At 33.3% G+C, this 27,011-nt stretch overlaps 1 protein-coding gene across 4 annotated transcripts in view; it reads left to right on the forward strand.

Moving 5' to 3' along the window:
* The window catches only part of Camta (Calmodulin-binding transcription activator), a 1,863,487-nt gene extending 1,851,613 nt beyond the window's left edge, over positions 1–11,874 (forward strand). For all 4 annotated transcript variants that reach the window (XM_072532541.1, XM_072532543.1, XM_072532542.1 and 1 more), the window contains 3 exons: positions 1,546–1,620; positions 2,532–2,642; positions 8,357–11,874. In XM_072532541.1, coding sequence (XP_072388642.1) covers positions 1,546–1,620; positions 2,532–2,642; positions 8,357–8,411 — 241 coding nt within the window. In that variant the 3' untranslated portion in view covers positions 8,412–11,874. The remainder of the gene's footprint in view (positions 1–1,545; positions 1,621–2,531; positions 2,643–8,356) is intronic.
* Positions 11,875–27,011: the final 15,137 nt, after the last annotated feature.

Raw genomic sequence — 27,011 nt, forward strand, 5'->3', positions numbered from 1 at the left:
TCTTTATCAATAATATTTTATTTTCAAGAATATATTTGAGAGTATCGTGACGTATCTATGAAAGAGGCGTGTTTTTCTTTATTAACATCCAAGCATCGCTGTGTAATTATAGGAAAGTGAGTATATTTAGATCCAACGGGGACTCTCTAATGCCTAACGTGTTTTTAAATCCTTGCTGTGTATCACTAATATCAAGTTCCCGCTTTTTGTGGTCGGAGCATTCTTTAGCATTAGCTTTTGCAGGTATTTTGATGTATGTGAATAACAGTCATTCTTAAGGCATATTGCCAGTATTGTATATAGTGTTACACAGGTGTAATATTATAGTTAGTGACTTGTCGTTTATGAATTTTAACAGTTTTATAGGTATTTTCTCATTTCACTCTTAGTTTGTGGATGGTTATTTCCACTGTCTGTAAATAATTCATGTGTGTATTCAGTTCACCTTTGTTAATTGGTTTTTTTATTTCTGTGAATATTTTCAATATCTGTCTTTAACTACACTGATTTGGTTTTTCTTCTGGATTCACGTTATCTTCTTTAACTACTTTGTACATGTTGATGCTATCATATATTCACTCATAATTTTCTGTTGCTTCACATTGTTTCTTATCCATGTATTTTTAAAGTTATTTTTATTTTTCTTTTTATTTTTCCATCTAGTTCTTTTACTTCTCTGTTGCTTAGTTATTTCTTCTCTAGTTAGCAGAGAAAGGGACACTTGGGCGAGAGCAGAGTATGGAACACTTGGACGAGACAGGACGGGACATTTGAACTACTCTGACGTCACTGTGGGTAAATGTTGAATCTGCATTACTGGTCGAGCATGAAACTTACCCAAGCCCGGAACCATTTGTCAACTGTCAATTATTCTTCTTTTTCTTATCTAATGTCAACTGTCAATTTTTCTTCTTTTCTGTAGCTAATGTCAAAACGAAAACACCGACTAATGGGAACAAAGTCTGTCCACAACAAAGTCCCGTCAACCGACGCCACAAATGAATATGGATGATGATAATAATAGATGCCCAGGGCATTAAATGAGACGGTCGTACAACATGTGAAACATCAAATGAAACGACGCGGGTATGACACAAGCATGACAGACATAATTTTCAGTACTCTGTACTCTTTTCATGAATCTCACATTGTATTTTCTAAATAAATAACTTCTCTGAAACTTAAGTGTTGACTCAAAAAGCTGTAAACTGCATAGACATCTTTGAAAGAAAGGTACTGAGACGAATAATAGGCCCTATAAATGAGAACATCAGGTCTTGTTAGCCTAACAATTATTAACTTTTTTTTTAATTTTGTAAAAACTAATTTTTATATATCTACTTAAAATACTAGAAAATCAACTAAAATTTGTTTTGCTTACAGACAACCAGACAACTTCATCTCAATCTGCAGAACATGTTTTTTTGTTTGTTTGTTTTGTTTTGTAGTCACGGTATACCAGTATATGTTGTCTTATGTATTTTAAAATACAGAAGTTTTACTTGTCAATGAGATCAGACTAATATTTTTACACGTTTGTTTCAGGCGTACTTATTCTCAGAGGCGTCAGCATCAAGCTGCAAGAAAGATTCAGCAGTTTATGAGACAGTCAAAGAATAAGTAAGTTGGACCTCTATAATTGTATGTTAAAGCTGTTTTGATATTTTGTTTAGATTATACCAGAATTAAAAAGTGAAGGGTTTTTGTTTTCTAGTCACCTTGCGTGCTTGGCTATCTGACTGATAATTTTAAACTAAATTTTAATTTAAATTTTGGGTAAAACGGAAATTTTTGGTTTTTACAGGATGGTTATCAGGTTCATTATAGTAAGATAATTCGTACTTTTTTAGATAATAATTACCGTGAAAGAAGGATCAGAAGAGGCGGTTCATTTGTTTGGCCAGCAAGGTGGTCTGATTTTAATCCTCGCGTTTTTTGTATATGTCCTTATATTTTAAGGTACTTACTTTAAAGAAATGATTGTTAATTTTTTTTTTATTGTAAATACTAGCCTATCTCATCTTTCTTATATTTGATTCGATTCGATTTAGTTCGTTTTACTGTTCTTTTTTCTCAATTTTATGTGACTGGTGCTAACCAGGCATTATGATCAGAATACATGTCAATCAAATTGTAATTTTTAGGCAAATTGGAAGATTGTTAATAAATAAGTTATATAAGTTTTAGGTTTAAACCCTAATTTTGATATTTGTCTTACTCTGGTATTGTAATTAGACGTTTTAGGAAAAAATATTCAACGGTTAAAACCAAGAGTTTTTCTTTTATCTCCTTTTTTGTCTAAGTGTTTTAAGATATGTAAATAATGCCATGTTCGTTATTATAATGCTCATTTTAATTCTTTTATTTACACTTAAAGTAATCTAAATTTAAAAAATGTTTAATGCACGCATAGTATTTGGGATGATCCAATGGGAACAACGACAAATGTAAGTTGTATCATAAATTAAGAAAGAACGTATATAACTTTGTCATCCAATAGTTACTGATAACTGTACTGTAATTTGTTATAGATTACAGAGAGAACGAGCAGAAAAAGAGAAGCAGGTAGGCCAGTCAGTGGATGTCCATCAAAAGTCTCAGTGTCCAGGGGGCTCCTCCAGCTACATCGGCCCAAATAGCAGGTAAAAATAATTTGTTTTGTAAAACATTCTTATATACAGTACACTCAACCACCTTACACCTCTAAACGATTAATGGAATTCGCAGAAACCCTTTCGTTGTAGTAAAAGGCATGGTAAACTGCACTGGAGTTTTCCATAATCTTTTTAATTAATTATTTTGTTTAGAATATTTCTGCCAGCATTATTAGTTAGAGTTTGTATAAAATGAGGAACAAAAATTCAAATGGAATTTTGTTTATTTGGCTAATAATGAATGTATAAATATAATGGTTAACCTGCTGTACAATTATTTTGTAAATAACATTCTAATAGTTTACTTACTGATTATTTAAATTTATAAACCGTCATCATCGTCACTAAATTCACTACCGCTATCATTATGTAAATCTATAATCACTGGATTAATTTCACTAATTTTATTTTCCCGGATCCACCACTCTTCTATTAATTTTTCACATTTATTTACTGTTTTGGCCTATATTTCTGGAGTTGCACTTTTAAGAGCTTCTTGTCACATTTCCCTAACTGCATCGTCACTGTATCCACTGCATCCAACGTAATTATCATAATACGTTTTACATATATCCCAAATGTGTTCGATGGGATTAAACTGGCAGTGATAAGACGGTAACCGTAGTACTTGATGTCCATAACCTGATACAATTTGGTCAACTATATAAACTGTTGGTTTTTCATTACGTTTCGAAATTTCCAGTAACTCTTATTTGAAGGCGTATTCCGGAAAATTGATATTATTTTTAACTAACAAATTTTTTATGCTCGGTACGTTCCACGACTGTTTTATTATTTTGCCAAAATATCCGAATGGTGAGGTACATTATCTAAAACTATAACTGATGGTTCGCTCATACTAGGTAACAGTTTCTTCTCAAGCCATTTAACACATCTGCATTCATGTTTTTATGGTAATCAGCACATTTTAATTTTGAAGAAAAAATCAAATCTGCGTTTTCTATAAAGCCTTCTTTCCCTTCTGGCTGAAGAATGATGTGTCTTTTGCCTTCGCTATCTGTGTGTTTTATTAATTTTATGCTGACATCTTGCCTAATTTTTTTAATTCCACACTTTGCAAATATCCGTGTCTCATCTAAGTATAAGAATGTTGCATTTTCAGATTTAAGTCTAGTATATTCTCTTAAAAATTTAATTCTTTTGTGAACCACACTACTCCCTTCGCATAAAAGTAACCTATTATTTTCTTTTTTGAATTTAAATCCTAAATATCTCAACACTTTCCAAAGGCTAGTCCTCTTAATTTCAGAAACGTGTCTTTCTCTTATTTTGGCCAGTAAAGTATCTAACCGACATGTTGATTGTTTTCACTCATTCGATACAAAATATTGCGAATTTCAAATTTTTCTCCATCAGGTAAGTTAATGCTCCTAGAATGTTTACGAGTTGTTTTCTTGTCTTCGTGATACTCAGTCACAGTAAGATCTTCTTGAGAATCTCCGACAGTCTTCATTACAGTTTTTAGCTTACTTTCAATTATCCCGAGTGCGTCACAAACGCGTTGATTTATACATAATAATGACTTTAAACGTCCACCATTGTCTCTTTCCATAGTAAAGTATTTATGCACATTTGCAATGAATTCCTCAATATTCAACTTACGTCTAGGCATGATGGTCATTTGAAACTACACGTTTGATTTTAGATCAATATGACAGAAACTTTCTAACTGTTGTGCTTGAGAGGTAAAATACAATATAACCGAATCCTAAACACATTAAGCAAATTAGCCTAATGATCATTAGGAATGCCGATTGTAATTTAATTATGTTTGATAAAAAATTTGGAAATGGTTGGAAACCGTACATAAACAAATTAAAATGTTTCCCACAATTATTTTATTTTTAGTATAAGTATTTTTATTTTGAAAATAAAAAGTTGAATATATTTACCAAAACCCTAACTTCAACCCGTAATCGCACACGTCTTAAAAACTAACAGAACTACCCACAACTATTTAAATTGACAAAATGTTTTAGTTTATTCCGAAGTATTTTTTAACAAAAATTAAAAGTGATATTTTAGTACTTTCTATATCTACTTTGAGTATAAATTGTAAATAAAAAAAATAAAAAAATGTAACAAAATATGCAAAACAATGAACAACGGGTTAATGACACATATATTTATTTTATACCTAAAATTTAGCAAAGTTTTAAACATTATGGAGAACACCAGTGCAGTTTATCGTGCCTTTTACTACAACAAATGGTTTTATGCAAATTCCCTTAATCGTTGGCAGCGTGTAAGTTGGTTGAATGTGCTGTAGCTAATAATCTGCTTATATTTATTGATTTACGACTGCATTTGGTTATTTTTATCATTTACGTATGTTGTTGTCAAGTTTTGGATTTATTAGACTCAAAATATCCAAATTCATTCTTTTTATTTTTATGCCATCCATTTTAAAATCAAAACCCTCTTGCTGCTTTCTATTATATAATGCAATATTGTATAAATCTCTTCCTGTAATACAAAAGTATGTTCTCCTCCTTCTGCAGTTTTATCCCGTCTTAGTTTGGGTTTGGTTCACTCTGCCCCATTCCATTGTGAGCAGATGTTTACCTGGAAAGGTTGTTTGGGCCTATATTTGGATATCCTATATTGTTAGGAGTAGTGGTCCAGATCTTTAACTCCTAAAAATAGCTAGTTTCTCATTTTGGTCTCTAATATTTTTAATTTTTAACTCTCTTAAAATAATATACCTATTAACATGTCATAAGGAAATAATTTTTTGTTAACTCCTATATTTTAATTCAAGTATTTTCTGTCGACCCGATAGTTCTTGACGTACTCAATTCAATGTGAGTAGTTGTTCATGGTTTGAGCTACGCTCCGGTCTAAAATGTTTTAGACACAGCAGTATAAAAAGCGCATGAAGTGCGTTCGTGTCAACCCTCTCTCGCAAAAACATGAATGCGTGACCTTGATCCTCCTATCCTTTTTTCAAATGACCGTATCCATTCGAATCCATTGTCCCTACGAGTCCGACAACATTTATGGGTGGCACGTTGCTGATGCGACGTGGGGCTCCACCCCCCCTTTAGTCCATGTGTTGCTACACGAACACCCGTCCATTATCTCAACCAGGGGCAGAAAGGTGAAAGCAGCTGGGAATAAGGTCTCGCCCAGGAGCCTAATCATCTGCCACTCGTCTCCAGGGAGTGAGTAAGTACCGCAAGATTACGTTCTTAATGGGGAAAGGTGAACTTAAAGTTCCCTCAACCTCACTTTGGTTATGTATAATCAAAGTAGAGTGGTCTTACGAGCCTCGTCTCGATTACTAGGAGCGGCGACCGGTGACCGTAACGCTTAGGTGCTCTGCGTGATTTTCTGCAAATCCAAGTATTATAATTTAATTCCATCTAAAAACATATTAGTCTTAGTCATAATAGAAATTCAATTCAACTAAGGGACAATAGGTGAAGTATAAATTGTATTACTTCGTTCCTCAAATACAAAAATTTCTTAGCATTACATACTCTCTATTTTTGCTCATACTATGCCGGATAAACACTTAAAGATGAGATCCTGAAACTGATAGACGAGAGAAGAGAAGCCAAAAGTGACCCAGATAAATATAGAACCATAAATATATTAATAAGAACGAAGATCAGAGAAGCGAAAGAAAAAAAAAAGCAAGGGAACAATGCGAAGAAATTGAGACTCTACAGTCAAAGTACGATAGTCACAATGTACATAGGAACGTTAAAGAACTCACAGGGGGACTAAAAGGAAGGCGGAAAGGAAATATAACTGATTCTGACGGAAACATCATCTTGGACAAACAGAGTAAAATAAAAACGTGGAAAGAATTTCTAGAAAAACTATTTGAAGACCAAAGAGCTTTTGGCCCTTTAGGCTAGAAGAAGAGGTAAATGATGGACCAAGAATATTACAGCAGGAAGTTTATTCCGCAATAACACAGTTAAAGGATGGCAAAGCGGCAGGCCCTGATAATATACAAGCAGAACTACTCAAACTAATGGACAACGAATCAATAGCAATAATCGCAAAGATATTTAACAACATATACAACTCTGGAGAAATACCAACAGAATGGCTGAAATCTGAGTTTATTGCACTTCCAAAAAAACCAGGAGCCAAAAAATGCGAAGATTATCGTACTATAAGCCTCATGAGTCATCTCCTAAAAGTGTTCCTAAAGATAATTCATAAGAGAATCTACAAGCTGTGTGAAAGTCAAATTTCCCCCAACCAGTTCGGGTTCACAAATGCTGTTGGTACAAGAGAGGCTTTGTTCTCAGTACAAGTGTTATTCCAGAGATGCAGAGACGTCAACTGCGACGTATTTGCATGTCTGGTTGATTACGAGAAAGCGTTTGATCGAGTACAGCACGCCAAGATGATGCAAATACTAAAAGAAGCAGGAATTAACAACCAAGATCTGAAAATAATTAGAAATTTTTACTGGAATCAGACAGCAAATCTCAGAGTTGAAGGTGAACACACTGACTATGTGAAAATCATGAGTGGAGTGAGGCAAGGCTGTATTTTGTCTCCTCTTATCTTTAATCTGGAGTCTGAAAGAATATTTATCGAAGCTTCGCATGAAACTGAAAAAGGTATTCTACTAAATGGTTACCGGCTAAACAACATCAGATATGCAGATGACACCATAGTATTAGCTGACGACTTAGAAGACCTACAAGTTCTTATGAACAAAATCACGTATTACAGTCAACAATATGGACTCAATAAAAACGTTAAGAAGCCAAAGCTTATGATAATTAGCAAGAAAAGGATAACAGAAGGTCAACTCTACGTCAACCAATCCCCTGTAGAAAGAGTGACGCACTACAAGTACCTCGGCACCATAATAAATGAAGAATGGACCAACAACCAGGAGATTAGAGCACGCATCGGAAAAGCTAGATCCCCTTTCAATCGGATGGGGGCCTTCTTCAAGAGGCACAACCTCTCTTGATACAAAAGTAAGAATGCTGCAATGCTACGTCTTCTCTGTCCTTTTTTATGGTGTTGAATCGTGGACCTTGAACGAAGATATGTGCAGAAAACTGGAAGCATATGAGATGCGGCTATATCGGAGAATGCTAAAGATCCCGTGGACTGACCGAGTCACAAATGAGGAGGTCTTTAGAAGAATGAATAAGAACAGAGAGGTACTGACCACCATCAAATCTCGAAAGTTACAGTTATTCGGACATATTATGCGAAATGAATCCAGATATGCTCTTCTTCAAGCCATCCTGCAAGGAAAAATATTTGGAAAACGTCCAGGAAGAAGAAGAACATTTTACTTAAAGAATCTCAGAATCTGGTTCAATACAACATCTGTGCAGTTTTTCTGCGCTGCTGCAGCTAAGATAAAGATTGCCATGATGATCACCAACATTCGTAACGGATAGGCACATCAAGAAGAAGAATGCCGATTTCCTAAACTTACCTGAACATACAATATATTCTTGACTTTCGAGGGAGATGCAGTAACAGTAACTAAACATTGAGTGCTGCTCAGATGTTAACTACTGTTATCATTTTCCAGTTTTGTTTATAACACATTTCACTTTATTTAGTCTTTATATTTTTTATAGTTGTAAAAATAGCTTAATTTTAATTAATGCTTTTATTAATATTCAAAATTAAACTTGAATATGCTGCTTTGGTTACTTGATTAACTTAGACATTTTATGTTTTAGATTAAATAATACAGACTTCAAAGAAGACTCAAAAAAAGGCAACGATAAAAAGTGAGGATCTCCTGACAGATTTTCTCGCAAAACCTATTTAATAATACCTGAAAGGTATATTTTTGATTTTGTATAATATAGTCGCTACTAGAAGAGGAATATTAAGTACTATATTTACTCTGAAAATATTCTTATATCTTTACAATGTCTAATTTGGCTGTTATTTCGTCATTTTTATGCATTTATATATAAAATGCAAGGATCGACAACAAAAGTGAGATGATTTTAGACGTTGTACGAACTTTTTATTATCTTATATTCTTCTGATTGTATGGATTCAGAGCTGTGATTGTAGTAAGGGAGACACTTTTCGTAATGTTCTCGCTGACTTATTTGTTTTAATTATTATTATTATTGTTTTGTCGTCAGAAATTCTTTTGAAACCATATATACCATTACTTACCTTAGTAGAAAATTGAATCTTTTAAATAAAGTGTCTCACAAAGGTGTGTATAAATTATTAGCAATATATGAAATTTTGATAATAATAAGTTAGGTGTTAGTTGACGATAGCGGAACACCATAGCCTAATATTTAGTTTTAAAGAAATTATGTATAGTCCATTTCCATCATATTGATAGCACATTATGTATGCAAATCCCTAAACTGTTGATACGGATGACTCAATGAAAAATAGATATTTGTCAACAAGTTTACAGAAGTATATAGGAAAACAATTTTAAATTGAGTATGACCACCAGGTATAAAGGTTGAAGCAGAATAGAATACAATAGTTTTGAGGGTTACTAAATCCCTAAATAAAGTTGCCAGTGTCGGAGTGATGGAGATTAACAGGTACTAATGAATTTGCAAGAAATGTAAGATGTTTATTTTATTGGTTATATATAAAATAATTTGTGGCCGTAACAGGGGCCGATTTGTAAAAAAATGAATATTATTTTAATCAAATTCCATTGCAGATTCACTGCTTTCTTCAAAATCTAAGGAATCTTCAACTCCAATGTTAATTATTACCGGTTCCAGCATTGCATCAGTCATATTATCCAAATTCCACATTTTATTTTCTTCCTTGTGAGCATGACTAACAGCATTTTTCCAATTTTCTGGAGTTACTTTTGATAAGGAATGTTCTAATAATTGTTGTAAGTCTTCTAATTTAAAAGTTTTGTTGTTGCGTCCGACTTCACCCTTTACTTGAGACCATATATTTTCTATCGGATTCAGATCACAGTGGTATGGGGGTAAACGTAAAATAATTACATCACGGTTTAATGCCATTTCATCAATTATATATTTTTTATAAGCTGCTTTATGTTGCCTTACAATAGGTAATAATTCCTTTTTTGTCGAATTCTCCTTGTACTTAATTGCGTGTTTATCCAACCATTCGATTATCTCTCCTTTTTCCCATGCCGTTGTTGTCAATTTTTCTGCTAGTTTTGAATGGTAACTAGCATTATCCATGACTATGACAGAATTTTTTAGAATTAAATCCAACATTTGCTCAAAATATTCTTCAAAAACGTCAGCAGTCATTTTCTCGTGGTAATCTTTGGTTGATTTTGAGGCAAAACTTAATAATCCACCATTGACAAAACCGTATCCGTTTCCAATATGGGTTATTATGAGTCTGCGTCCTTTTCCAACAGGAATATTGTTTATTCCAGTAGATACACCTTCGATGAATGCCTAACGGGAACTTTTCACAATTGTATCAACCCATAGATATGGTACAGTATGACCTTCATTTAGCCAAGTCTCGTCCAAATAAAAAATTGTTTTTCCTTCTTCTCGGTACTTTTTAATAGTTCTTAGATAATCTCGTCTCCAACATACAATGTAATCTTTTTCAATTAAAACGGATTTTCTTCTATTCTTTTGCAAACGAAATCCCATCTCTCTCAATAGTCCCCATAATTTATTGTTGATTATGATTGGTAACTCTTCGTTTTCTCTAATTAATGTTTGGATTTTGTCCAATGTTGGAAATTCTTTGTTAAAAAAAATGAGTGGAGTCTTGTGCTTTTTTTGTTCTAAAAATCATGTTTTTATGTATTTCTTCAATTTTCAAGGGTTTACTCCCTCCACTCTTCTTGGAAGATGAAACAGTTCCTCCTTTTCTTTCTTTTAGGAATCTATAAATTGTTGCTTCTCCAACCCCTTACATATTTGAACACATGTTAACGATTTCACGAACATTACTTAAAGGGCGTTGATGTACACGTACATCGCGTACATTTAATATTATATTTTTCTCTCTTAAACTGAAGGCACCTTTAAAACTACACTTAACCGGGATAAAACCTGTTGTCGACGTCATTTTTAAATGCAAATAACAAAATATCGACACCAAAAACGTGGGTAGGTAAGACATGAACAATGTACATCTACAAACTAAATGGAAGATGCAAACAATTTCTAATTTATATTATTGGCATGAGCTGTAATGTGGCGTAAAAACTACTTAAACTATCATAAGTGAAGCCTTATCAGTAATTCCAGGTAATCGTTCAAAGAAGGTATTCTTTTTGTGTCAGGCGATAACTTGTATAGAAAACAATAATCACCTTTAAATTACTGTTTACATTAATTTATTTCTTGAAACATTGAATTCTCTCGTTAATCACCCTTGTATAATTAACAATAATCGTGTGGCATATATACCGACGTTTTTTACGCACAAAAAAGGTATAGTGAGATAAGTGGACACTTATTTTACAGAAGATTTTTTAAAAGATAATCAATTGTTGACGGCATCTTAAAATATTAATTTGTTTTATTTATTTCAAAACAAGTATAGGGTGACGCCTATGGTTTTTTGACTTGTTGAGGATTTGCATACATAATGTGCTATCAATATGATGAAAAAGGCTATAACATTTTTAAAAACTGACTGTAAAAAATAGATAAAGAAAGCTGGTGAATATTGGCCGCAATAGTTGTGTTTTTATATTAGTTTTCTAGTTAAAGTGTTACATTGTTTTGATTAAAAAGATTTATTACATACAAAATATACGAATAGAACAAAATTTATTTTTTGGATGAGAGAATTGCTCAGCTTGATCAAGGCACGAAAGATTGGATACCTGGGCCACATCCTGAGAGGGGAAAAATACGCAATCCCTCAACTAATTATCCAAGGAAAGATTGAGGGCAAGAGAGAAGTAGGTCGCAAACAAATGTCGTGGCTGCGAAATATAAAGAACTGGACAGGCGTAACTAACACTGGCGAACTTTTGCATGCCGCAAAAGACAGACGTCTGACCTTAAGATAATTCGCCAACGCACTATAGGTGCACGGCACCATAAGAAGAAGGATGAGAAAGATGAATGATAATGATGATTGAATATATATGTTAAACAAGTGTAAGAGAGAACAAACATCCCTGAGTTGTGTGAAATTCTTATATTGTCTTCTTTCTAGTTTTTAACTAACTACCAGTTCTGAACCCATATTTTGTTCTGCTCGTCTATTCCTATATTAATCATAAAATAATATTTTTTTACTTTTTTGTACAGCCTGCTAAACGTAGATATTACTGTAATGTCTTAATAGTTATCGCATATTATTTTATTAGTATTTTTTTTTTCGATCCATATTGTATCAGTTCTGTCGTACTATTACCCGGTCTACTCGCTCCTCCATTTTTTAATTTCGCAACAATTCTTTGTAATATGTTTCCCATTTTTCTGCCTTGCCCGGTCTGCTTGATCACCCTGTTGAGGATCTTGCGAGATTAATATAATACTGATACAAGCATGCTATTTAGGATGTCAGTGAATAAAATTAAGATAGCTATGACTGTAACCAATTTTCTGAAAGATGGTGTATAAAGAAGAAAAAGGTCTACTTGATAAAACCGGCAAGCCTCTCAAGATTCACCACCTCTTTGAGGATTAGTTAGTGAGAGTGGAACCGTTGCTGCTTGACGTTAGCAAATGCTGAACAGTCATCCACAAAGTGTTCTGCTGTCTTTTTCGTCCCTTTATCTCTGGGGCACATTGCTGGTTGACTTAGCCCACAGATGTTTTGGACCTCCCGAATTCCATCTATACTTAAAGCAGTTAGTTGGTTTCATAACAAGACTGACAAAAATTGTTTCCCTTATTCCATCTTGCTAGGTGTTGATCTAGGAACCACTTCCGTATATCAGTTTTTTTTTCTGATACGAAACTGGGTAATAGATTTCAGGTTCGAAATACAGCTGTTCTGTACCTTTCTTAGCTACAACATCGGCCACCTTATTTTCACCAATAACGTAATGCCCAGACACCCATCTCGCTTTATTAATTGTAAGCTAAATGTTTTTTGTCTTTTTTAACGTTATCTATCATAATCGAGGTTGTCCTCCAACAAGGTGGTCGGACGACATCAAACGCATCCACAACAACTGGATATAGGCTGCTCGAGATCGAATGCAATGGAATTATTTACGGGAGGCCTATGTTATCTATAAACTTCCATGCTTCTATGTATCTTGTTCTTCCTTAGTGTGTCAGTAATCCCATACACTTTTTATCAAAAACTTCTCTCTTATTTTATAATATTATTTTAGTAAAGAAGCCAAAACCTTCTTCTGTCCACCGCCCTTTTTTCGTTTGTCCCAACGCTTTTTGTGCTGCCGTATATATCGATTATTTGATTTATTCATGGATTTCTTCAATAATAGTAATTTCTTATAATTTTGTTCCAATCCGTATATTTTAAGTTGCGCAATTCTTAATTCCTCTTCTTCTTCATCGCTTAGTTCTAATTCCCTATTTTGCATCCATGTTCTGAGAATGTCTACTCCCTTTTGCAAAAAAATATTTTTTTTTGGACATAAACTGCCGGTTCATCGTCCCAAGTCATAACCTGAAGGGTCAGTGAAGTTTTGTATCGGGGTCTTCTTCTTCTAGGCCAATTATGTTCCATGACTTAAGAGATCATCAGTCCCTGTGCGGTGCTTCTGCCTTTTGACGTTGTGTTATCCACCATCACACGTTGTGTGATTATTTTTCGTGTAAGGAGCGCTTACAGGATACTATTATCTAGGCCAAATGAAGCTTGGTTTTTTAGAGAGGTTTTTCCGGGTCTGGTACCGGCTGCATAAGGTGTACAGCTAGTCAGTTCACCACAAATTCCACGCAGAAAATGTTTATAGATTGTCTTTCTACTCCTTCTAAACGATATTTTAAAGTCAAGTTTGAGGTACATGATATCTGATGCTTTTTCCTAAAATTACCACATTCAACAAGTAGTTTTTAATAAAAATAAATATAAAATGTACTGAATTTAAATCTATTGTTAATTTGTACACATTCTTTTTGGGGCACTCTTTCTGGTTAAGGATATACAGTGTTTATATAAATGAATAATGCGTGATATACCTTAACAGATAATAATAAAATTTAAAAGGGAAAATCCCAGTGGTTGGCTGTATACCATAGTCTAAAAAACTTACTATGAAGTAAAAACTTCATAGTAAATCCACTTCATACAAATGGAAACTTTATAAATCCAAAATATTTATAAAGATTCAGAACGTTTTCAGTTCTATCGAACCATCCTCAGTGAAAAACGTCTATATAGAAGTTGAAATTAGTCACATATCGAGGTCAGATAACCCTTAAGTTACATAATTAAAATGACATTAGGTCGATATTAAAAGATTTCATTTTTAAGGGAACTTACATATTCCCGCTCGAAAAATGGACGAGTTGTAACAACCAACGAATCAACCAACCAGTTGGAACATACAGATCACCGCTCGCAAAATGTACATGGTCCAACGAGTGACAACAACCAACTGGTTGGTTGGTTGTTATGTTACTATTCGTTGGAGCACGTCCACGTCCATTTTTTGAGCGGGTATATGTCGTATGTTCCCTTAAAAACGAAATCCTTTAACATTGACCTAGTGATATAATAATTGTAAAATGTATTACTTTAATTATGTAATTTAACATCTGACCTCGTTATGTGGCTAATTTCAATTACTCTATAGACGTTTTTCACTGAGGATGGTCCGGTGGGACTGAAATCGTTCTGAAACTTTATACATCCATTTTGGATATTTTTAAAATTTTTAATAAATGTATACCATTTTACAAAAGATTTTAGTTCATAGTAAGATAATATAATTATATATTTTCTTAGAATTTCTGACTCTGTATAATAGTAACATCCATTGTTGATTTTTATTGTACCATTTTGTCAATTAAACATGATTAAATTTACAATGGATAAGTACCTATACGTTAAAAATCAAGAGAAGAAACTATTGAAAATATTTTTGATTTATACGTATTGATTTTTATTTTTCTCTAAAAACTCATTTCTATCTATTAAGTTTTTATTGATATTAATGTAGAAAAATCTAAACTCAGATTATTTCAATTTTTCCCTGATTAAATTCAAATTTTATTTTTTCTGTTAGTCCATTCGCTAGAGATTTGACATCCAAAAGTAATATGAACAAGGTGAATTTTGCTGAGATTGTTAATTGTGGACTCAAAAAAAGATGCGAAAAAGTTTACCATTCCTACCTCCGGATTCCACGTAAAACGCCACCTATTAGGGGGAAAACGGAAAAAATCGATTTACCAAGAATTTGTATGCTGTAGAAGAAAATGTTTCAAATAAAAAATATAGTTGAGATAATTTTGAATAAAAATTTTTATTAGCATTTTTTGTGTAAAATAAACCGTTTTCTCAGAAATAACGCTTGTATCAACTTTGTATCAACTCGACGGCAAAAATTCGATATCTTGTGATAAGAGTGTCCTATAGACAAAAATCAAAATAGGTTTTAAAGGTAAAGAGTGCAGATTTCGTATGAAATTTTTGTACGTTGCTGCAAATGAAGTCGTCTTTTATAAAGGTGTTAAATAAATAAGGGTTGCCCGATTTTTGACATTTTTACGATTCTCATCTTTTTCTTGATCTGTATATCCGTTACGAATGTTGGCGATCATCATGGCAATCTGCAGCAGCGCTGAAAATCTGCACAGATGTTGTATTGAACCAGATTCTGAGGTTCTTTAACCAAGATGTTCTTCTTCTTCCTGGATCTCGTTTTCCAAATATTTTTCCTTGCAGGATGGCTTGAAGGAGAGCATATCTGGATTTATTTTGCATAATATGTCCGAAGAATTGTAACTTTCAAGATTTGATGGTGGTCAGTACCTCTTGGTTCTTATTCATTCTTGTGATGACCTCCTCATTTGTGACTCGGTCAGTCCACGGGATCTTAAGTAGTCTCTGATATTCCACGATTCAACACCATAAAAGAGGACAGAGAAGACGTAGCATCGCAGCATTCTTACCTTTGTATCAAGAGAGAGGTTGTGACTCTTGAAGAAGACCCCCTCCGATTGAAGGTGGATCTAGCTTTTCCGATGCTTGCTCTAATATCCTGGTTGTTGATCCATTCTTCATTTAATATATTGCCGAGGTAGTTGTAGTGCGTCAGCCGATAGCGTTTAGCTGGTAACCATTTAGTATAATACCTTTTTCAGTTTCGTGCAAAGCTTCGATAAATATTCTTTCAGAGTACGGATTGAAGAGACAAAATACAGCCTTGCCTTACTCCCCGCATGATTTTCACATAGTCAATGTGTTAACCTTCAACTCTGAGATTTGCTGTCTGATCCCAGTAAAGATTTCTAATTATTTTCAGATCTTGGTTGTTAATTCCTGCTACTTTGGCGTGCTATACTCGATCAAACGCTTTCTCGTAACCAACCAGACATGCGTATACATCGCAGTTGACGTCTCTGCATCTCTGGTATAAGACTTGTACTGAGAACAAAGCCTTTCTAGTATCAACAGCGTTGTGAACCCGAACTGGTTGGTAGAAATTTGACTTTCACACAGCTTGTAGATTCTCTTATGAATTATCTTTAGGAACACTTTTAAGAGATGACTCATGAGGCTTATAGTACGGTAATCGTTGCATCTTTTGGATCCTGGTTTTTTTGGACGTGCAATAAACTCAGATTTCAGCCATTCTCGTGGTATATCTCCCGAGTTGTATTATGTTGTTGAGTATATTTGCGATTATTGCTATTGATTCGTTGTTCATTAGTTTAAGTAGTTCTGCTTGTACGATTCTCATGAGATCAATAAAATGTATCACTTTCATTAAGCACTCGTAATGTAATTTCCATTGTTAGAGCCTTATCTCTAAAATTGACAACAAATATGAGCCATTTTAAATACGTTTAAAAAACGCATGATTTAAACGTTTAGTACAAACTTACACAAATACAAACGTTCACACGTCACGGGAAAGGCCTCCACGAAGACGGTATTGAGTGTAATTTTTAGTTTAAATTATGTAGTTTCTAAAAGCGTAAACAAAAAGTTTAAAACGTTTTAGATCATTTGTAATGTGAAAGTTTAAATTCAGCGTTTTTTAGGCATATTTAAAATGCCTCACATTTATTGCCAAAACCCAAAACCAAAATTTCATAATATAGATTTTAAAGATTAGGATCTAACAATGGATATTTTATACTAACCGATCCATAAAAGTGATAAATTTTGGTGATCTTATGATTATCATAAAAATAGCAAAAATCGCGCAACGTTTATTAATGTAACACCTTTATAAAAACTGACTATATTTGCGGCAAAACACAAAATATGCATACGAAAACTGCATTCTTCACCTTTAAAATGCATATCTATTTTTGTCGACAGGATACATTGATCAAAAGATATTGAATTTTTACCGTCGCTTTAAGTTGATTTCGCTCGCGTAGATAACATTCAAAATTACTGGTCACTTCAAGCATTGTTTCTGAGAGAACAGCTCATTCTACGCAAAAAGTGCTGAATAACATTTTTGTTTAAATTTATATCCGGTATTTTCGTCTCTGACGACTGGAGTTTGTATTTTTACCAAAAACTCTTTTCGTCGACTGAATATATCTTTATTTTCAGTCGATGAAACATATAAAGTAGTTGTATGAACGTAATTCATAACACCAGGAAGCTTCTATTACTAGACACCTAGTCATATTTTCTATTTAGTTCTAGTTCCAAGTATTCTTAGTATTTTCCATTTTAAAGTGGAAAAGAAAAATATTTCAAAAGTACAGTCCAGTCCGTGCCGGATGGTAGTGTGGGATTTCTATTTACGGTCATTGTGGAAAACCTATGTATTCGTACTTCACCATGCTCCATACACTCTTAATTACATCTATTCTACTTGAATCTAAAAACTGATACATTCTCGCAAGCTTCTTCAACTCTGTCATCAATATCTCTTCGCCAAGTGTATCCGCCATGTAGAAACAATATCAATTAAATAGTTTCGTCTTGTTTTGATCGACAATGGCTGGTAATGCAGTATTATCTCCACAATAGGCGCTTTAGTCACAAATCTTTTGTGTGCATGCGTCAGTATCAGCCATTGTTTTCGTAATTTTGTTGTAAACAAACATGGTAAAGTAACTGTAGGTATGTATGTACTATAGCGTTAACATGCCTTCAAGGCCTATTGCTGGATGAATAATTTCCATCGTTTTCTGTTCTATCTTCCCCATTTTTCCTCTATTACTTTTCCACCAAACATTATGCGAAGTATCTTTCTTTCCCATGCTTCCAATCTGTTTGTATGGTTTTGTGATTCCAATATGGTATGGTATTGTGAGTCTAATTATAGTTTTGTGTACTCTTATTTTTTAATACGAGATATATCTGTGGCCTTAATTATTTTGTTCAAGACCCCAGCAAATCTGTTCTTGTTGGTCAGTCTCAGGTTGATTTCAGTTTTTTTCTTCAGATGTCTGATTAATAAGGGTATCTAAGTACATGTATTCATCCACCTTCTCGAATTCTACAACATCCTCCACTTTTAATTTAAACTTGGATTTATTAATATTTCAGTAAAAATCTATTAAACTGTCAATCCCATTTTAGAGCTTTCCCGAAACATGTTTTTGTTACACCAGTTCTTTTCCATTTCTTGCAATGAGAACCACTTCGTCAGCATACGCTAAGTATTGGTGCTCTTTGTATAAAAGAGTACCGGACCTATTTATCCCATTAACTCTTACAATTTTTTCTAGAACTATATTGAATAGAAAGTAAACAACGGGTCTCCTTGGCGAACACCTTTTTTTCACTTTGAATTCTTGTGACACTGTAACATTGCATTTCTCAGCTCAAATGGTTTTTATAACCATATGATTTTTACCAATCTTACCATTTTTTCGGGTATTTCAAATTCTCTTGGCGTTTCTAGTAATTTCTTTCTGTCTATTATATCGTAGATGGACTTGTACTTGTGCTGAAATGTTGTATTTATAGCAATTGATCAGGATTTGTGTTAACATAAAAATTTAATCGGTTGTTCTCCTTTTTTGTGTATAGGCATTATAATGGACTTCTTTCAATCTTGGGGCATTTTTCGGCGTCCCAAACTTCCACTGTTAACTCACGAAGTTGGTTTCGTAAAGCTTTTCCTCCATATTTTAAGTTCTCTGCCACAATGCCGCTCTCCCCGGGGCTTTTCAATTCGTGCCCTTAGGATTTTCTTTACTTTCTTTCGTTGTTCGGCATACCTTTCTGTTCACATGTCTTGGAGTTAGTGGTAAGACGCAGGTTTCAATCAGCATTCTCCCTCTCTTTTTTTGTTCACTTTCTTTGCCAGTATGCCATTACTTTCTCTCTCACATTTTTGGCCCCCTGAGTTATAGCCACGAGTTAGTTCTTTCCACAGCCATCAGATATATTGCTGATACCACAGCCAGCGCATCTGTTTAAATATAGGTATCTGAGTAAGATTTAGTTATCTTGTTATTGAGTTATAGAATGACTAGAAATATATTATTGAAGCCTAGATTCCTTAATCTTATTACAAATTCAAAACCGATTTGTTATCACATACCTTATGTAATATAATAACAACTATGATTTGTAAACAAAGTACAAATTATATATAAATAAATATTTTTGTACTGACTGAATAGTAAAAGAAATGAGTTTTTCTTGAATTCTATATTTGTTGTAAACCAAAGAAATACTTAATGTATTGGCGTTTCTACAAAAATTAATCTTTAACGAACTCGATCTATTTCATAACTAACTGAAGTACCAATTAACCGATTATATAACTACACACAAAAAATAGAAAACCTTGCCATAAACTTAGTCTTCAACGTGTCGTCTCCTCGCGCTAGCCTATGTGATAATGTGTTCTCTGTGTTCTTCAATCTTCAATTCCAGTCGCTATAAGCTGGTGGACTTGTCTCAGAGATTCTCGGTTTCCTTCGCTAAGCTGCGGTACTCGCAATCTAAAGCCGGCATCTCACAGTACGTGGCATTGCGCTCTTCGATTGTTGACGTCGGCAAAGAGAAACGGAAAATATATACAGTGAAAAGAAAAGAGAACACGATGGGCACCCCATGTTAGTGTGAAGTTGATAAATATATACTTTTTGATCACTACTCTAATGAAGAGTGTCTCCTCGAGACCAGGGATTAGGTTAGTTTTGTCCACTAGTGTTGCCGGTCAAAACTTTAATAAGTTGAATGTAGGTTAGTAAAATTACCACGACACTGACCGTAGCTGTCCTCAGTCACGTCGGAAGGTTTGATGGGGTAAGTAAATGCTATACATCAGCTTCCAAATTCGTTTGAACGGTGATAATTTACCGACAAACAACGCCAGTGGACGCGCTGGTCATAAATAGACAGGTTTGCCCTGTAAACCACAAATATTGAGGGTAAAACGGTATTTCACGTTGTGTTGGTTGCCGTCTGTATATTTTGTCTTTTTCTATCATGTATGTTCTATTTCTCTTCGCCGATGAAGAACGCCACTCCACGTTCTGTCAGATCGCAGCTTAAGACAAACGAAATAAAAAGTGTCAGGACAGGATTGAGAAGGATCAGGAGCTATAACTAGTGTCGTTATTGCTTTATATGAATTCAATGAGAAAAAGATACAAGACAAAACTTTCTGTAAACATCTTCCTAAATAATTAGAAAAAATCGATATGAGCATAAGTAGAATGCTTACGTTTATACACATTAATATGAATTGTGTTGTTTAGTATGATTTAACATACTAAGAAAATGGGCTCGTATTAAATAAGTTTGGTCATTTTTTATTACTTATTTCCCGTATTTTATGCTAATCCCAATTTATATGTTATTCCACTCCTCATGCCGTGACCACTATTTATCGTTGGATATAAGCTGGCTACTATATTCGCCCTCATGCCTTTGCTGATAATTTAGTCGATTTTCCGACTTTGTCTACTCAGCTTATCTTAAGTAGTAGTAAATAGTCGTAGTTGTACCCATATACCTAAAAGTTTAGGCAGAGGCTTACCTAGAATCCACGTCTCTATTCTGTATAGTAGTACAGGAAATATATATAAATGTGGCATTCTAATACTAGAAGATCAAGACTAGGGTTGTGAAGGAAGACGACTTTTTATTTTTACAAACGTTACTTCTATTCGGCTTTTGATTACTAAGGCTGCTACTGAAGTAATTTTATATAGAAACTATCTCTGCATTTCATTGCCCATGTCTACAGCATGATATGTCAATTGAGGGGGTACGCAACAAAACCTGTACAAATAAATAAAACTCATATGTTATAGCTCTTGACATAAATTGCACACAAATAATTAAATTAATATATTTGTCATTAAATAGATCTTGGTTGATCATATGATACTCCTTTATATTGAAGATTTTTCTTTGGTTTCTGTTTTACCGATTTACTTAATTTTTGTATAATTAGAAAAGTGTTTACCATAGTAAAAAAGTTCTAGTCGTAGTCTACTTAATATATTCTTAAATACTAAGGGGACACCGTTCAGTTCTTTCGCTTATTTTTTATTAGGTATACAATGAAGAGTTACAGTTGTTACTTGTTGAATTTTTGTATTTAGATTTTCTATTAGACTTAATTTTTTCGTCAACTATTTACTATTTTCACTGCCAGAGTAGTTTAGAAAAATTTAAATTATCTGGGTTGCAATATGTAAACAACATAGAAACAAATCAATAGTAACTTTACTAAAGCAATATAAAATACATAGAACTAGTACTGACGTTTTTCACAATAATCTCATTCATCTTTATTGGTATTATTAATTGTTTCATTTTATATTTTCATAAGATTTAAAAATACTTTTGACTCAATATTACTAGCGTACTTCCAAATATAAACCGGAAACAGCAATAACATAATATCAGGAAGAAATAGGTAAGAATGATAAAAATTTAAAGAAAAATAACTTTGGATGTTTGAAGATTCCTTAGGAAAATAGAAGAAATCGAGAATAAATACAGACAATGTATTAGTATAGTGTATAGTTTAAGTATATTATGATATGACTTATTTCACGTTGTATGCACTTGGTTATAATGGAATTTAAACAACTACGGGAACTCGCAGCACTTATGTAAAAAAGCAGAAAATTAAATAAAAGGACAAATCCGTTGACTTATTCAACAAATGTAATATCATCATTATCATCATCATTCTCAGCGTATTCTACCGATTATGGTGCAGCCTCCCTTACCTAATCGTTCTTCATTTTTGCCCACGATTGTCTAATATGTGTTTTTCTGTGCCATGTTGTACCGGCTTGTTTCCTTATGTCATAGTCCCATCTTAAATTTGGACGTCTTATTGATCTCTTGACGCCCCTTTGACGCCTCTAGGGCTCTTTTCGGCAATCTTTCTGTCTCAATTCTTACTACATGACCAGCCCAGCGAAGTCTCTGAAGTTTAACGAATTCTGAGATCGGTGTCTCTTTGAACAGTTGGTAGAGTTCATGGTTATACCTGTTCACTACCATTTTAAAAATTTAATTTTGTGGATTACATCAGTCACCTTATTGGTTTTCTGTCTTGGTTTTCTGTCTGGTCCATTCTATTCTTTTTTGAGACCTGTCTTTGTTATACCTAGAATGCATCGCTCCATTACTCTTAGCTCCTTGTCCTTTGGTAGTGATCTGAGTTTTCTTTTAAATTGTTAATATTTATACCTACCGGTTAATGTTGATTTTGTGATTAATTTTATTCTTTCTAGTTTTAGATCTAGAACAATTTTTGCTCTGTTTAATTTATGGTCGCTGCTTATTTGAAATGTATTTACTAGACTTTTATTGTAGCAATCTTGTTGGTTAGAATGAAGTCAATTTCGTTCTTAGCGGTTTTATTTGGTACTTTTTTTGTCCATTTTTCCAGTCGTTCTCCCCTTTCATTTCTCTCACCGGTTCCATACTTTTCCATGGCTTGTTCCTTGCTGTTTCTCTTTCCTTCATCTTCTTTAAGCTCCATCTTCTATCAAAGGTTGGAAATCATCAGGGCTATGCGGACTCTATTGACTTCAGCTCTAAATCTATCTTAATCTATCTATAAATCTATCTAGTTAAATGCACTACTGCATTCAAACCATTTCCGTAAGTTCTTAAGTCACGATATTCTTCATCTTCCCACATTTTGCTTTTCTCGAATTTTACCTTGCATAATAAGTTACAATAATGAGTATATTTACCCTCTCATCACATAGCCTAAGTACTCAAGTTTTCTTTTTTTGATATTATTATTTCAGCTTTATTTCCTATTTTTCTAGTAACTTCTACGTTTGACATTTTTTTGAGTCCATGATATGCGTAGGATTCTTCTGTAACACCAAAATTCAAAGGCGGCCAACTTATTCAGATGCACTTGTTTTAATGTTCATGCTTCAAAGCCATAAAGAAGATTAGTAAATACGTAAGACCGAATCATCCTTAGAGGTAGTAGTAACCTTATACCCCGACAACAAAAAAACTTTTTAAGTTTAACAAATGATGCACGTGCTATTTCAATACATGGTTTTCAATACATTCTTTTGTTTTGGTCTACATTTGATGTTATCCATGCTCCTAAGTATTTGTAAGTATCCACATTCTCAATTACAGTATCTTCAACAATCAATTGGATGTTTACATCTGATGATTTAGTCATGATTATGCATTTAGTTTTTTTTAATTCAACCTTAGTCCGTATAAGGCGTTGCGTTCTGTAAATCATTGCTGTTATCCGTCATTATTGCTGTATCGTCTGCAAAACGCAAGTTATTCAAAACTTCTCCATTGATAGATATATCTTCTATTGAGTCTGAGAGCGCTTCTTTAAATACCGCTTCATTGTAGGCATTAAAGAGTAGTGGTGACAGCACGCAACCCTTGCGGACTCCCCTGTATTTTGATATCTCGGGTATTCTGGTTGTCAACTCTTATCAAAACTTATGTAAAACTAATTCTTACTAATGTCTTTAATTGCAGCACTGCTATTTTTAAAACAAATTTAGTACCTAAGTTACCGCAATGGAATCAAAAGTTTATTAAAATTGAAGAAAAAAAACAAGAAAGAAAAATGGTTTTATGAACTACTAGTATTGGCCAATATATTTTAGTATGTGGATACGGTTTTTCCATGACTGGATGTTAAGTCAATAGTAAATTTAAACAATTTTTATTTAATTATTTTTACTTAACTCGACTGCTTTTTAATTACTGTGAAAAACTTGGTAAAATCGCTAGAGCTCGACCTTTTAAATAACTTATAAAGTTCGCTCATACATATCATGTTAGGATAATACGTAAGTATAGATAAAATATTATTCGTAACATATTTACCTGCTGTACAATGACGGGGATTGGAACTGTACATATATTTTTTGTTTTATATATTGGAGGATAGATTGGTGCTCAATTATTAGAGGGTGTCTGTTAGTCGAGGTGTCGGAACAATTAGAAAGTTTACATGAAAAAATTGGATTTTTTTGTTTCTGAAAAACACAACAAATATTCATAAGACAGCTGTATGCTTAAGAAATTGCAATGATAGTTCCAATAACGAGAAAAGTAATCATTCTCAGCTTTTATATTTTTATTTTCATTTTTTAAGTATTTTGCTTATAAACTTCTAAATACATTGATAAGTTTTGGCGATTCAGGGACGTCATTGCCTGAAGAAAGTTACAAATCGAAAGTATCTCAAATAAAAGAGTTTTTATTATATTTAAGACAATACCTGCCACAAGAACACAAGGATTTGTCAGCCTTTGTATTTAAATTCGTAAACTCCATCATATTATTGAGATTTGAAGGTTACTGTCTTAGACAAGGAAAGAGAGAAGACGCGTAATCGTATGGAATTGACTGAAGCCAAACCGGCACCAGAAAGGTTGCCAGGTCATATTTTATTTCTTCAGTAGATTGAGAATAATGGATATATATTAATAAATAGAGATTTCAAGATTTTTTTCAAAATTTGTAATTGAACGCTGACATAATGATCACTTTCTGAACATGATTTTATCATTACATATTTTTTAGTAGATCGATATAGTGTTTTAGTAAATCAGTAAATTGAAGTTGAAATCAATAGATCTACTGAAAAATCAATAGACCTGGTAACCCTGCGAGAGGTAGTAATGGGCAACGTACAGTCACAAAACATGGCGGTCACATCGAAACTGGCTTTACTTTGCGAAGGTCCACCTGCCCTCTCTCTTTCCTTGTCTAAGGTTCCTGCCTATCATTAGGAATCTGTAAACTTAACCCCAGAACCTCAATAAATGAAACAATTTAACATTTATGTTTTCTATCCCTTGTCTAGTCGCCATGTGGAAAATAAATCTTACAGTACAGCTCTGTGGAAGCTATGCGGCACTTCCATACCTCTAATCTACACAAAACTTTTCTGGAAGTTATTTTGAATTTGGTATTTTAAATTTACCAGTATAGTACATTGAAAATTTTATTATCTTCTTATTTTTAATATACATAATATATTTTATTCATTTAAAACTTGAATCAGTGTTAAAAAATAATTTATAACAACGTTCATCTGATTTATTTTCAATTAAATACGAATACAAAATAATTCATTTGGAATGATTGGAAACTTTACTATGTTAGATCTGACATTTCGACTTTATAATATTAAAATTGCACAAATTTAACAGTTTTTATTTATAAAATTTCGTCAATTACCATAGCGAGAGGGAAAGTGATTTGATTTCTTAATATCTATTAAAAAAAACGAGTACCTGCAGGCAGGATAATTTTCATATAAATACGTTGTGAATATTCCCTCCTTTGTAAATAGTCGTTGTTTGTTTTTTGAAATTTTATTCTTTAAAATATATATAAAGAAATAGAGTTCTTCTATATAAATGCAGTACATATAAAGTATTGTGTAAAATTAATGTTAATATTTATAAATAAAAAGCTTACAACTTTCAGTCCCTCAGCTGCATTCCTAGATAATTATTAATTATATAAATATAGTCCTGCAACTTTCAAATTCAGCTAGTAAGTTAGAAAAGTATATCATATTTTTAAAATATTTTTTAACGAGATTTATGAATTCAGAATGGGCATACCGGGTTTTTTAATAAGGAGAAGTGCGTTCTTCATATATTGTGGTACTAACTCAAAAATAACAACTAAAGTCAATTAAATAATTGCACAGATAGATGGACAAAACCTCTGTTGTGTTCGTAATCACTTCGTAGATATCTTGATCGATGCCTTTGGATTAATAAATATACCTACTTGTAATTTGTAATTCACACTTTTATTTTTGCAAGTCATATCAGTGAATGAAATGTATATTACAAGTGATAGAATGTCAGCGAATGACATTCTGTATGTTTCTTAATTGTAAGTCGGAAAAGCACTTTGCAATGCTATAGAAGATTTACCAATCTTCCCCTCCTAAAATATAATACCATGCTACAATTATAAACCTAGGTTAAAGTGTAATAGCATACTACAGTTATAAATCCAACCTCTTTTGGAGCTACTATTATTCTTTTGGAGCACCGGAAAGAAACCTTTGAGCAAGGCGAGGAAATGGTACTTGCTACTTGGATCGCCTGGATTATGAGAAGGTGATTTATTAGTATCAATTGGTTCTGATTGAACCTATGGTATATTGATGTTAACAGCACTTGGTGTTGACTCACGAGCAGCTGTTTGGTTCTCGATGTAACCGTTTGAAACCCTGGGTGCATAAGGCAAAACGGTCTTTTCCGGCTCTAATGGTGTATATTTCCCTGCAGCTCTCAACTGGTCAATGTGCGGTTTCCAGTATTGATAATTATCTAATTTAATTATGTAGTTTCCCCAGTCTTTCTACTACCCGTCCAAATCTTCATTTGTCTGAATGTATATAATCTCTGGCTTCAACCCTTTCCCCCTTATTTAAAACTATCATGATAGTTTTAACAATTTTTGGTTTAAACATATCTACACTTGACCGGATAGCTCTACCGAATATAAGGGTTGAAGGGTTTTTTATCACCTGTATTAAAATTTAGATTGCGCAGACACTTACGCAAGATCTCTCTGCTAAACCGTTCGTAGCAGGGTGATATGATGCACTTAATTGATGTATGTCATTTTCATTCAAAAATCTTTTGAATTTATAGAAAACAAAAGTTTGGGGGTTATCTGATAGGTACCAAGATCTTCCTTGGCACATTTACTGCAGTTTTACTTGTCATATCATTTACTTCAGGCCCTCAGGCAGAAATTACGATTGAAATATTAGCTGCTGGTAATCTTGATAAAGAATCTGCATTTAAATACGCTTAAGTATATTTGTATTTTATTTTGAATTAA

The sequence above is a fragment of the Diabrotica undecimpunctata genome, chromosome 5, assembly GCF_040954645.1.
Source record: "Diabrotica undecimpunctata isolate CICGRU chromosome 5, icDiaUnde3, whole genome shotgun sequence".
NCBI classification, from domain to species: domain Eukaryota; kingdom Metazoa; phylum Arthropoda; class Insecta; order Coleoptera; family Chrysomelidae; genus Diabrotica; species Diabrotica undecimpunctata.